Genomic DNA, 14,247 nt, shown 5'->3' with positions numbered 1-14,247 from the left:
CAGGGCAGAGGTTTTTCCTTGGCCTCTAGGGAATGTGCGTGCAAAGTTTCACACAGATCGGTGCAGTTATAGGTAAAAAAGCGAATCGGCCTGTTATAGCGGCACCATGAGGCTGATTTGAAAAACTTCGAGGGCATTTCTTCCTCGACCTAGTGGGAATGTGCGTGCAAAATTTCTCGGAAATCGCACGCTGCGTTTATCATTTGAGGCATTTTGTTAAAAACTGACTAATCCTGCAAACTTTGGAAGCCAATTTTAGCCAATCAGGATGGAATATGAAAAATCGGACAGATCCGTCTTGATCACATGACTATAGAGATACTGTGTGTACCCATTTGCGTGATGTATGGATAAAATCTGTAGGAGTAATACATCTCTTTTTTTGTTGCAAAAATCAGCCTCCTGGTGGCGCTATAACAGGCCGACCTGAAGAATTTGGGGCAGAGGTTCTGCTTTGGCACCCAGGAATGTGCGTGCACAGTTTCGCTGCCATCGGGCCAACGGTGCCAGAGATTAGCTGCTCGCAGACAGACGGAGACACAGATGGACGGACGGACACACGGACGGACGGACAGGGTGCAAAACATAGTCTTCGGCCTGGCGGAGACAAAAAGAGTAGCGGTCCAGTCGTATCCTAGGTTTTGACCTAGTCTTGTTGAGTTAAGCAGAACACCAGTGGTCAGAGTTCAAATGAGACCACTGAGGTATCAAAGGCAGTTTGTGTTGTGAATACTGACCCTAACCTCTGAGCCTGTGAAGAATTATCTGAAGCATACAGGTATGTCTGACTCATATCTCTGCACTATGCAGAGTGAGCCACAGCATTTCCAGAAATACATTCTGACAGAAAACTGATGGAGCTTAAAGCTGCACTATATGCGATAAACAATTGAAAGCACCTACAAGCCGTGGTGTTTTGGGTTTCAGATTGTGACCGCAATGTAAAATGACTGTACATGTCAGGTTATTCAGCTGCATTGCAGCTGTTGAGAATGCCACTTTTTTTTTCTGGAAGAGGATGTATCCTACATTATTGTACAATGTCTATCTGCTGACACTCAACAGCAGTTTGCTTATGCAGAGATGATTTGATGCAGTGTTTAAACAAGGTGAAACAAAGCGTGGAGGGAAGGCAAAGAGGGAGTCTTTTCCTGAAAATGGCATTGACAAGGTTTGCAATAATTTCTGCCAAAAGACAAATGACCTCATGCACTGCAACTGGCTTTGGCTTGAGAGTGAAATTATCTGTTGAAGCAGGAATTAAGAAATATGAATATGATACATATGCAATGGCAATCATCCTGTGAGGACACAATTATGTCCTCTTCAGTTAAGTGAGATGGGGTGAAATACAGTAAATAGGCTAAATTAAAGCAACAAGCGGTTACCATGTACTGCAATCATATCATCATGGTTGAGTATGTTGCCTAATTAATTGTCTTGTGCATCTTTAGAACACAAAGAAACCCCTGAAAACTTGTCATGCAACAGAGACAGGATCACCACATCCAAACAAACACCAAACCAAGGAACTAGCTGTGAAGTAGATCTGATTTGGATGATTCACTTGATATGAGCAAACATTTGTGTGCTCAAAATGTTTATTTAACAAGAACTTAATTAAAATATACAAAATAACACAAAAAAAGAGGCTACCATGAATATCATGAATGCATGATGCTCTACCATGGAGGCTTCAGTAGAGATTCCTCCAATTATCCCTTTTAAATGTAACTCCATAAATGCACGCACGTGCACGCACACACGCACGCACGCACACACACACACACACACACACACACACACGCACACCATATTTAAAGCATGACTCATGCTCGAAGGTGGCCTAGTTCAGTGTGCCTGCAGAAACGCAGTGGGGGAGGGGGGGGGGGGTCATGAGATGGAATGGTGAGCAGTGATTTGGTGTTCAGTTGTTCAGCACCCTAACCCGTAAGCCTGGCATCCCACCCGTGAAGCTGTTTAAAGAGCTAAACACGGACATGCTCCGCAGAAAGATTTGAAAGGGAAAACCTGTAGACTTGTGTCAACATTGTGACAGGCCCAGACACACACACACACACACACACACACACACACACACACACACACACACACACACACACACACACACACACACACACACACACGCACATGCATGCACGCATGCTCGCACAAACAACTTTAGGTACAGTTTTGAACTAAGTAATGGAAATGGACATTCTTTGATATTCAAAGCACCCTCCTGATATGTCGGCAGACAGATGGCAGTCAAAATTCAAAGACGGAATAAAGGTCAAGGACGGTGCAAGACAAACGGAAGGGACCAGCACACAGAGGGAAGACAAAATAATAACTAAGGAGATGGAGGATAAGAAAAGGAGAAAGAAGGACAGAGACACTCAGGGAGAGGCACAGGCCACCATACGTCTCACAGACCTGATCAGCGAACATCCTGGTTTTTGGCTCAATGACGGGTCCTCCCCTGTGGATCTCATCCTCCACAGCCATGAGTCTTAGAAGAAAGAGGGGTGAGGGTTGACAGAGACAGATACAGAATAAGAGAGAGAGAGATAGAGAGAGATGGTGAAGGAGAGAGAGAGAGAGAGAGCATTGAGTTCAAGATACATTATGAAAGCTTTAGAAGTTATCCATGCAACTGCAACATTTACAATGGCAAAATTGCCTAATTAGCTTGTCAAGTGGGCACCAGTTATACCTACTGTATCTCACATCTCAAATCTGAACGCCTGTTGGGAAACGTAGGCCATTCAAGACCATGCCAGTGTCCACAAACCCTGCGCAAAAGTTAGGCTTTGTGAGGCACTATTGAGGCTATTTTTTTTGCATGTGCCTATGAGGTTTTGTTGTGGTATTTTTGTCTGATTTGTGGCGTTTTGAAAAATGCAATAACCACAGCCAATTATGTCAGATTGTTTAATTAACTGAATGGTTAGATGAAGGAGATCCACCAATTTCCCTAGGGAATCACTGACACGATGCAACACACAGATGTCCATGGCATCCATTGCCAGTCCTTGTGATCGTCACTTCAAAGGTTCCACAGGCCAGTATGAGGGAGCTTATTAGCTGATTTCACGGGCTAGTGAACAGTGCAGTTTCCCTATCTCTCAATGTTAAGCATAGGGTTTCATTTGCAATTTAATGCTGACCTGGCTTATAGTCAGGGTCATTTAGGGATTTGATGTCAAATGAATACATTATACAGTATACTGTATACTCCACATAAATCAAGTAGCTGACAGCCATCGTTTTCCATCAAAAAAGATTTCTGATTGGCATAATACCCTTGTTGTCTTGACCATTGTAACGTTAATTGCCATTGCATTTCATTACAATCCCTTTCCAGGCGTTGTGACAGGATTTTAAATTCATGTCTGGGCACATTCTGACAAACTGAATGAACCTGTGATACTATGTCATCTAGCGAAAGATTGCTGACACAAGGGCAATTTGACAGTAGAGGGTTAGGGTTAGCAAAGTATGATGCACATGGGCAATCGGACCAGCAAGATTGTCACTGATAAATTGATTGATTAAGGGACATGAATACATTTTTAATACAATTTACCTAAGCACTACAATCCTTTTATTTTGTTAATGTAAAACAAATTATAGCACCATTTAGCTGCTGTTATTGTCTAATCTATCATACAGTATCTTTAGTCATTACTACCTCATTATTATTGCCTTTTCTTTATAAATCTTTATTTGAAACACATGGAAGCTCAGCTGATTTTTCACATTAACAAAGAACGAAAATCCACATATGAAGTTTCAAACAGAAGTGTTTGGATGTTTTATTATGGACGGAAAATAATGAACAATGCAGGGGTATCTTACAAATGATTATAGAGAAAACAAAGACTCAATCATAAGCATTGACAGAAACATTAAAACTGTCTCCAAAAACAATGGAATGTAAACATGGGTGTACAGCATTATGTTTCTGAAATGACTTTAAAATTCAGACAGTGATTCATGAAAGTGATGGTACAAAACAAAAAGGAGAAACAGAATAATGCTTGTACATTTACTTTTCAGATTGTGTGTTTTGGAGGTAAAGCCTTCCATCCATTCAGAATAATATGAATATCTGTCAACATGAGGTCTGAATATTTTGCTACAGAGAAAGAAGGCAAAATACTAGAGATAAACTGGACCAAATCGTTTTTGAAAATACTTTTATGACCTGACCCTGCCTTGGTAGAGGGGTGGGGTTTACTGCATATGACAATACAATAAGCCAGTGGTTCTCAAAGTGGGGTCCGAGGATCCCCATGGGGTCCTTGGGGGGGTTCCAGGGGGGTCCCCAGCGAAATGTGTTAATATGGCATGAAAATCTGTTGAACCACTTTAACCCTATTTTATGCACTAGCTATTTGAAATAACCGATCTACAAGCTCACAACGCGCCGCGATGGGACACGTTGTGATCTTGTAGATCTGCTATTTTCAAAACGATCTTGAAAAACAGAATATTTTTTAAACACAAATCTTCTATGGGGGTCCACGGCCAAATACCTTGAGAACTACTGCAATAAGCGATCAATTTTAGACAAACAAGAAATAATTTCAAATGTATAATAACATCTTTGTGACTGACGTCCTTGATGGTGTCTGACTTATCATGGTACAATAAATCCCACCCACATTATACAACTTCAAGCCATGTGATCACAAACACATTAGTCCACAAAAGGTTCACAATTATTGGATCTGCGTATTTGCAAGGGTTCAACATCATTTTGGATGTACAGTAGTTCAATTTATACAGCCTATCCATATATGCTTGCTACAAAACGAGAGGCAGACATACTGACAGGAATATTCATATCAATATATCAATATTTCTGGAAGAAAGATTTGAAAGAGAAAACCTCTAGACTTGTGTTAACATTGTCACAGACCCAGACACACGTACACGCGCACACACACACACGCACACGCGCGCACACACTCACACTCACACACACACACACACACACACACACACACACACACACACACACACACACACACTTTTTGATAATAATATTTAAATCATATTGTACCATAACTGTGTAAACGGTAATTGTAAAAATTCCAACTTTCTTAAACAACTGTACTGACCACCATGTCACTGGACAGCACCAATGACAAACTGCAGATCAAAACTTAAACCAAGCATTTACAGCGAAATCATACAGAAAGAGAAATTGGATCATTTTCATAAATAGCATCAATATAAATCTTAGTCTTTCATTCTTAAATGTTAATAAATTCACCAAAAATATACAAACTCATAAATTAGGAATAAATTGTGGATCATAGTCAACATACCATATCTCTAATATTATGGACGTACAGTATTGTTTGCTAGTGCTATTGATTTGTGTACTATTGATATATAGTATAGCACCTGGTAAAATATTTTGAAGGCAGGGGGTAACTGTACTTCACATACACTGGGTAAAATATACCAATATCTTGACGCTGTATGTGCCTTTGCACACACAGTACCTGTGGATATATTGATAAATAATAATATCTAATTGTATTATTGCACATCTCTTACCAATACATTAACTATTGCAAGGTTAATTTAATTACAGCTATAATGTAATTGAGACATAAGAATTCAATATTTATATATATATATATAGTATATCCATTAGGCCTCCATTATTATGCTATGGCTCTTACATCACTGATTTCAATATGCTATAGATAACAGTTAAAAATGTATCACTATCAAATGTACACTATACTCTGTAAACTAATCCTCAAGAAATAGTGGGCATTAGAATCATGATTAGAATGGATAGGTTAGTAGGACAATACCCAGCATGCATTACACAGTGGAGCTGAACAAAGCACAATCTCAGTTGCTAACGCACCTCCCAAATACTTACCAACCTTAACCACACCAAACCCATGTCTAAACATCTCTAAACGAATGCCTAAACTCAAACGTCCGGCTGTTCCTGCGATGATAATAATAATAATAATAATAATTACTATTATTATAATTAAAATTATTATAAATGCATCATGGGTATTTTCGTGCAAACTGATCCACCCTACTGTCAGTGCTACAGTCAAGAAACATTGCTGCAAACTCACTGCAGCTCCCGAGCATCCAAGCTCATGTTATACTGTTGGTCAGTTCAGAGCAGCTTAAAGAAGACGAATGTTTATCTTCAAATTAAAACCTTTTCAGATCACTTGATAAACTGATAAAAGACAGCCTTAGCTAGCTGATGGGAACCTATCCCATAGAAATAAAATATTGATGTAAGCTCATGTAAGTGCTTTAATGTTATACTGATATCAAAAAACAATATCCCCCCCATTCCTAAAAAATATGAATCAATGAAATTATTGAAGTGCTCCACTGAGTATGTGTTCATATTTGCCTTTGGTTTATAGTCAGTTTTTAATATCTGAAACCATTCCTTATCCCGTCTGGGCTCATGGCAGCTAGCAGATTGAGTTTAAAGTATATTTCATCCACAGAACAGGTTTCAATTCAAAATAAGAGGAATGCTACAGTAGATGAATCACATCACTAGCTAGTAGCTGCATATTAGCCCATGACAACAGATTAACATGGCATTGGTGTGTTATTATTATTTGATAGCAATGTATCAACCTTTCTTAAAGCCTACAGAAGCAGCCATGAATTTAACAATGTTATTTATAATATATACTGTAACTAATTTGCAGATCCCAGAGTCTCAGCATCATGTATATTTTAGAATGGGAAATGGTAAAGGTGCTGTAAGTGATATTTTTGGTTACAACACAAATATTTGGTAAAAAAGTTAAAGCTCTACAGTATGTTCTGATAGTAATTGTTGCTATAGAGTGTTTGCTCGGTAACAGGGGTCTCACCGTCTCTCGAGGTCTTTAATAAACCAATTTCATCCAATCAGGAGAGAGAACACATTTATCAGTTTTACTTATAATTATAATTATAAGTAAGTATAATTATAATTATATATATTTTTTGTTTTTGTTAAATCACTTCCAATTTCACTTGTTTATCCTGTATCCTGTATGAGCTCTCGATTGGATGAATTTAGTATCCCAACCTGAAAATATATTTACTGTACTAAATAGCTGGATAGATGCAGAGACCCCCATTACTGAACAAACACTCTATATAGCAATTATTACTATGGGAAAATAGAGCTAGCTAACAAAACATATCACTTATGTTTTACCCCTTTTAACATTGAATTTGCTAAATCAAATAATAAATAGAGGTTGTTAGTATACAATGACAATATCATATAGTTACACTTGTCATTCCAAGTAGATTTGTTTTAGATTGGACTGTCCACATTTTGGCAGAATTGTGCTTAGAATATAGAATTTGTAATACAACCACATCCACATGTGATTGGGATTATCTAGCGGAAATACAAGCCAAATCTAAGCATTCAGACCTGCCCCGTTAATTTTGAATGGTGTGATGGCATGATAAAAGGGATGAAATGAGCAAATGACAAGGATAACCACCACCTACGACTGTGGATTAAAAAATATGCCTCTCTTGTGCAATACTTTTGGCCGCTTCATTCCACAGAAGAATACAGTATATCATGTCCTTCAGCGAACACTGCTGAGTGTTCCAGCTAAAATGGAAGAGCCAACTTTATGGCACATACGTCCAGGGTCTTTTGATTGAAGGTCCCATACAACGCTTTGTGCAAACTGTATAATAGTCTGTCAAACGTACAGACAACAAGTCTCTATAATCCAGGATATCAAACTTTCAATCCTCTTGTGCTTTTAGTGTTCAGTGTGGTGGAAGATTCAGTTGACGTTAATTTAGTTAAAAGTTAATTTGAATCATCTCAAATGATCCCGGGATGCAGTTAAAACCCCACCAGCATGTTTCTATTTGTTGATAGAAAACGGTCACTGAAGGGTGCAACAGTACAAAGGAATCAAGGATAAAGGTACTGTATGTTGTGGACGGTATTATGTACAAAGCTAGGGCATTACCGATCCATACAAGGTGACCAGAAGTGTCTCTGTCTTCATTTCATTTCTTCTTCCCTGGAGTGGAAGAAGCAATATTCTCTGTCATAGATATCTGCCCTTCAGTTGCAGGGAGAAAACTATTGTACATGGACAAGAAATGATTTGACTCCTTTCCTCACAGTGCCCATTAACTGATCTCTCAGCAGCATAGCAGAATAGAGTATGATTGCCAATGTGCACTCACAAGTAAAATGTTCACTGAGCATTTCATATTTAAGACAGTTGAACAGTTGGCTCTAGGCCCTGAGTACAGCCGTGATACAATCAGTTGAACACTTTCTCCATCAACGACCTCATTTTGAAGACGGTCAATAAGAACTAATCACTCCTCCCAAAAACTGCAGCATCTTATTTTCACTAAAATTGCAAGTCAACCGGAGTTCATTGCAGTCCTTCATACATGATATTCCTAAGAATCCAGTATGCCTTGCAATGAAAAGTGGATAGTAGATTTGCTACCAGTGTGTCATGTTTTTCACTAAAAGACTCAATTGTCTATGGTCATATATACGGTAGACCCTTTTTAAAATGTCATATCCATTCTAAAGCTTTGGCCTGTGATATACATCTCCTTCTAATCTTTCCCGGAGTGTAGCGCTGAAAATAATGAACTCCAACATCTACCCTCCATGTATTCATTGAAAACATCTAAATACAGCTCTATGCCAATATATCCATTTTGGCAAGAAAATAAATGGATGCTGTACCTTACACCCATCTTGCAATGTCTCTTAAATATAAAGAATTCAGTGCATAGCCTAAATGTTCGGTCAGCCAAAGACTTACCTACAGTATAATCTCAAAGAATCAGGTGCTTCAGTTTTCCACCAATATAGTAAATGTCACTTTCTCAAATGACATATATAATGTTTTGCAATGAAACTCGGAATTAACGTAAAGCCCAAATTGTCCATGTAGGCACAAGGTTCCACATGACGTAAATTTTGTCACCACCTCATGTCCGCGTGGACATCCACATGTGCACGGACATCTACACTGGGGGTACATGCACTAGAAAAGCACTAGAAAAGCACAATGGAAGCTCTGTTTTAGGAGAGATCAAGTGAGGATATCCATTCCAACCTGCGTCTCTATAACTCATCAATAGAACACTAGAAAGACAACCAAACGTGCTTCAATTCTCGGAGAGAGATTGCCCTGATGCCTGTGTGTGTGCAGGAAGAAGTGGCAGTATATCTGCAAGACTGATTCAGATTTGTAGTGTGCATGTGTGGAACACGTCCGCACCTGCAGACACCAACATGTCGTGCGTACAGAACCACGTATGCGTCCGCTGTACGCAGACCCTCGTCGCTACACAGACGTGCAAAGTATAATCAGATTCAGGCCTTAACACTGAGGACTTTACTGGGAAGTCCAGTCAGCTCAGTCATTACCACAGTAAAGACATGTGAATAAAGCTGCCCATGGTCCCCCTAAAAATAAATACAAAAATCACATGTGGTATGATGGCTCAGCTTTCATGGGCCCTCCTTCCCAACAACAACCTCCATTTACCTGCTAATTATTCCTTTAATTTGGGAGTCTTTCTCCGTTTGCTGTCGATGTAGCCTCCTCTCACTGTCATCAAGGCGATTCTGGTACTGCAGGAGGATTTTATTGGTCGTCTGCTCCTGTGAGAGGAGCCTCCTCTCGTACTCCTCCAGCTTTTTGTGGGACATAATCAGGCGTTCCTTCAAGGAGTGGATCTCGTCCTCGTACTCGCGCACCTGAGGCAGAGCAGTCGGAGACAGAACAACAAACGCACACACAGAGAGCAAACTTAGATGTTCTGGTACTGTAGGTTCAAATAGGTCGAGGGTTGTATAATAAGGACAGTGTCCAGAGACTGTACACACTGATACCAGGGTGAGAAGATGCACATTTCTTGTGCGCTGAGCTGACCACATTGGCTGATGGATTTGAAAATCCCCTGGCCACATCCATGTATTAACCAGCCACAGGTTTGTTACCTTCCACAAGATGCTAGTAGATCAGAGACATCAAAGTTTTAACAGTATTTGGTAAGACCAAACCTCAGTGTTTCAGCACCATCTGTTCAGTATCAATAGACATGACTTGATGTTCCTCCACAGTGAGGAATATCAAGGGTTTCATTCCAAAATGAAAAAGGTGACACCTATTTGAATGTCATTCTGACATATCATCAAAGGTATTAACTATCTAAAAAGGTTAACAAAAAAAAACGTATCAATAATTCTGAAATACTGAGTAATTTATTGACTATTCACACTCTCCTACTGAAACGATGAATAGTATTTGAATACGTATGATACGTACCCTGTCCATGCGGGACTCATCCATGCTCTTTGAGTACTCCTTCAGTTTGAATTCTTCACGGTCAATCCGAGAGCTTGCAGCAATGTCAGCAGAGAGGTGAGGCATGTTGGAGACCCAGGCCACTGTCCTCTCGTTGGCTGGGGTTGGAGGATTGAGGGTAGAGGGAGTCTGGGATCCCTGGGAGAACAAAACAATGTGAAAGTGAATTGTGTGAATAGTAGTATTCATTATGTGATATGTTTGTCCAGTGAATGTTCCATGATCTTTTAGCATTTATTTACACTTGAACCTCTAATCTATGAATGGAAAGCCAGATAAAAATAACTTTATACAAGACATGCATTTAAACCAGGGGTCTTCAACAGGGGATCCGGGACCTCTAAGGGGTCCTCAGAGTAACTACAGGGATCTGCCAACTCTTCCCCAAAAAATAGCACATCTACAAGCTCACACAAAACAAAACAAACAAACAAACAAACATTAATTTACACAACACTGATAATAGTGCTGTCAAACAAGTCTAAGAAACTATCTATGAAATCTACAAAAAAGTTTAATCTGCAACACAATTTTAAACAACTAGAGGTCCAGAGTTCGGGCGGCTACGCGGCCCTCACACCTAAATCATTCCTTTTTTTTTTTTTCTTTTTTTTTTTTTTGGTCACCGATGAGACCGATATGCTCTGTATCTTTAATATAGGATATGTTGTGGGGGCCTGGGGGGTCCCTGCTTCATCTCTCTCTCAGCTAAGGGGTCCTTGGCGTGGAAAATCGTTGAAGACCCCTGATTTAAACGAAGGAAACATAGACCCTGAACAAACCAAGTAAACTTTCAAACATAGACAGTGAAACAAACCAAGGAAACTTTAAATCATAGACACTGAAACAAAACAAAACAAGGGATATTTCAATCATAGACTCTAAAACAAAAAGCAAAGACACAGAATGGATCATGGATTCAGATATGAAGGGATTTCTGAATCACCTGTTTGCTAATGGTGGGTTTGAGCAGATGTTGCTGTTGTGGCTGTGTCTGTGGCTGCTGCTGCTGCTGCTGCTGCTGCTGCTGCTGCTGCTGCTGCTGCTGCTGCTGCTGCTGCTGCTGCTGCTGCTGCTGCTGCTGTTGCTGTGGTGACTGTTGAGTGCTCTGATTGGTGGTTCCCTGCGGACTTTGGCTCTCTCTGACAGAGCTCTGTTGGTGGGGCAGGCCCGGGGCCGTGTTGTCCTTCACAGACAGCTGCCGGGACCCCTGCTGTTTGCCAGCGTAGCCTGACTCTGGCGACTGGAGGAGATTCCCGCTCTGCGGTCGCGTTTTTGGTGGAGCGGCGGGCGCCGCGGCGGAACTGACAGACAGCTGATGGGAGGTCTGGGATTTGACACGTTGAGTGGGAGGCGGGGCAACAGAACTCTGGCGCACAGGTTGCACTGTGGATGGCGGAGTGGCCAGGGATGAGTGGGACGTACCCGTCTGGGAGGCCATGCCCAGGTTGTCCTAAATAGAACACATTCAATTTAGCCTTTTCAGTTCCTCAGATTAAACAAATAAATGAACAGATAGCAGGCAAGACTAATTCATGGGGTTGTGTTTGATGCCATGAGAACATCCTGTGTAGTATAGCAGGTAGTAGTATATACTGTATACTGTGTACGTACCTGCATTATGGACATCTGCCTCCGTCCATAATCGGCCCTGCTGTAGTCATCGCTGTAGCTGTGTGAGTGGATGATGCTGGGTGGGCCCAGATGACCGTCCCTGGTCCTGAGGGTGGACAGGTCCTCGCTGCGGGAGAACCCTCCGTGGGCGAACTGGGGGACGTAGGCCTGGTGGGAGCCGTCTTGTTCCGGGGCCAGTAGCAGAGGCGGCGGCGGCGGCTGGGCCCGGCTATGCTGGTGGTGGAGCTGTGACTGCTGCGGCCCGTCCGCCGTGGCCAGATGGAACAGGGGGTTCTGGAAGGAAAGCGGGTAGCGCATGGCGGCAGCCTGCTGTTGTTGCTGCTGGGACAGTGAGTCGGTGGTGGTACCCATCTGGCTCAGCTGGCTCAGCCGGAGACCGCCCGAAATGCTCGACCCGCCAGAGCCGGCCGACAGTCGCCCGCCGGCCCGCAGCTGGCTGCTCAGGCCCGAGCCCAGGCCGCCACCGCCCCCGCTGCTCAGCCCACCGAAGCTGCCCATTCCGGCGATGGAGGCCTGGGAGGAGTTGAGCATGTCCACCGACTGCAGGTTAGACACGGTGTTCATTCGGGAATCCGAAGGTCCATTTATAGATACGTTTTTATTGACACTAAGAGCCTACGTAATAAGGGATTATAAGAGGCTGGCGTGCCCACTATGCCGTCATTACGTTGCGTGGCCACGAATGATATATGGGTGAGGGTAGTGGTGGGGTGCTTTTACTGTACCTATAGAGGCCTCGACATTGGAATGCCTGAATTGTATTTCCCAGGAAATACCGCTAGAAATGAATCGCGCGAGTGAAAAAAAAACAAGATGTCATGATCTACAGTCTTATATTATTCACTGGAAAAGGCTATTAAGCGTGGCCCCTATGCGGGATCACCTTAAGTTCCCTTTGGCTCAGTGATTTGACAGACCTACTCAATGGGATGGTCATTTCTCAACTCAATGTGATAGAACTCACCTTGGGGTCCGGGTCTGTAATGTCAGAGCTGCTTGTACAGTAGGCTGGGCTGGATCGGGCCAGTGGAGGGCGGGAAACATAGAAAACGTCTTTGGAGGCGGCTCGATGGAGATGGTCACGTTCCTGGAAACTCAGCTGGGTGCGGGATGGCATGACCCCTCCACTGGTCACCCCAGAGGTAGGGGAAGGCAAGCGAGTGATATCTATGGAGCTGGAGAAAGGCAATACGTCAATCATAGAATAGCTGGAGGGGATGGCTATGAAGCGATGTCAAGTCAAGCCAGTTTATTAATGAAGCACATTTAAAAACAACAAAAACTGACCAAAGTGCTGTACAATGAATTAAACTCAAATCAGTAAAACAACAAAAAATACAACAAAAAAACAATGCATTTAAAAAAATAAATAAAAGGAGACCGTGTGTAGAGGCCGTGTTTTTTCAATTAATTCTTTCATTTATGTTACTTAATTTTTTCATTTTTTCATTTCCCCCCCAAAAAATGTTTTTTTGTTGTTGAAAAAACACGCATTAGAAGGTCAATACAGTCACCAGAACCAAGGATGGGTGTTTTCAATGAATCTAGCATGGTTAAAATGGAGTTTGAAGTTACAATGGGTTTGTATAGGAAGGGGGCGTTTCTGTTAGAATGAATATCAAATATCCAAATACTGAATCAAGCAACTTAAAAACTGTCTGGGGTGATCACAAAAGCCCAAATAGACCTTAAAATTACCCCAAACATGTTTGAAAGTGAAATATCCCTTTAAGAAGAATATGAGCATCATGTATAATTATTTATTTGATGTTTTGAATTTATTTGAAGGCATCTAATGACAGAATGGCATTATAAAAGCATGGGTGCTCATTGAAGCTGTTATTCAGTCACAAAACAAGAGCCACATACCTATTGAGATCCCTCATCATGAGGTTCTGAAACTCAGAGGACACACCCCTGTTAAAGCTGGGTCGTGACAGCAGCCTTTCTGTCTGTCTCTCCTGAACCCTGTCTGTCTGGTGGCTGGGCTGCCTCTGGAGGTGGGGGTTGCGCAAGGCCATGCTGATGTCATTCAAGAGGCGGGGCAGCGGACCCAGTTTGATGATGGCATCCTAAAGTTAGAGGGAAAATAAATTGAATTTTGACAATGACATACTTATTTCACATATTACACAGCCAATACTCCATCCTTTATATTAAAATTGGCTTAAGGGAGGACCAGTCGGCCCGGCCGGACCTCTGATGTCAGACTCATGTCACC

The 14,247-nt window shown here is 41.7% G+C and overlaps 1 protein-coding gene across 1 annotated transcript in view; it reads right to left on the bottom strand.

Moving 5' to 3' along the window:
* The window catches only part of syngap1b (synaptic Ras GTPase activating protein 1b), a 168,931-nt gene that overhangs the window by 10,446 nt on the left and 144,238 nt on the right, over positions 1-14,247 (bottom strand). Inside the window, exons 15-21 of the mRNA XM_080426138.1 lie at positions 13,896-14,098; positions 12,991-13,201; positions 12,006-12,566; positions 11,338-11,844; positions 10,353-10,529; positions 9,570-9,781; positions 2,437-2,512 (exon numbers count right to left, since the gene is read on the bottom strand). Of these exons, the coding sequence (XP_080282264.1) occupies positions 2,437-2,512; positions 9,570-9,781; positions 10,353-10,529; positions 11,338-11,844; positions 12,006-12,566; positions 12,991-13,201; positions 13,896-14,098 (1,947 nt within the window). The remainder of the gene's footprint in view (positions 1-2,436; positions 2,513-9,569; positions 9,782-10,352; positions 10,530-11,337; positions 11,845-12,005; positions 12,567-12,990; positions 13,202-13,895; positions 14,099-14,247) is intronic.

The sequence above is a fragment of the Gymnoscopelus braueri genome (genome assembly GCF_963280865.1).
Source record: "Gymnoscopelus braueri genome assembly, chromosome: 4".
Taxonomy (NCBI): domain Eukaryota; kingdom Metazoa; phylum Chordata; class Actinopteri; order Myctophiformes; family Myctophidae; genus Gymnoscopelus; species Gymnoscopelus braueri.
This window is presented reverse-complemented; position numbering and strand designations above follow the sequence as displayed.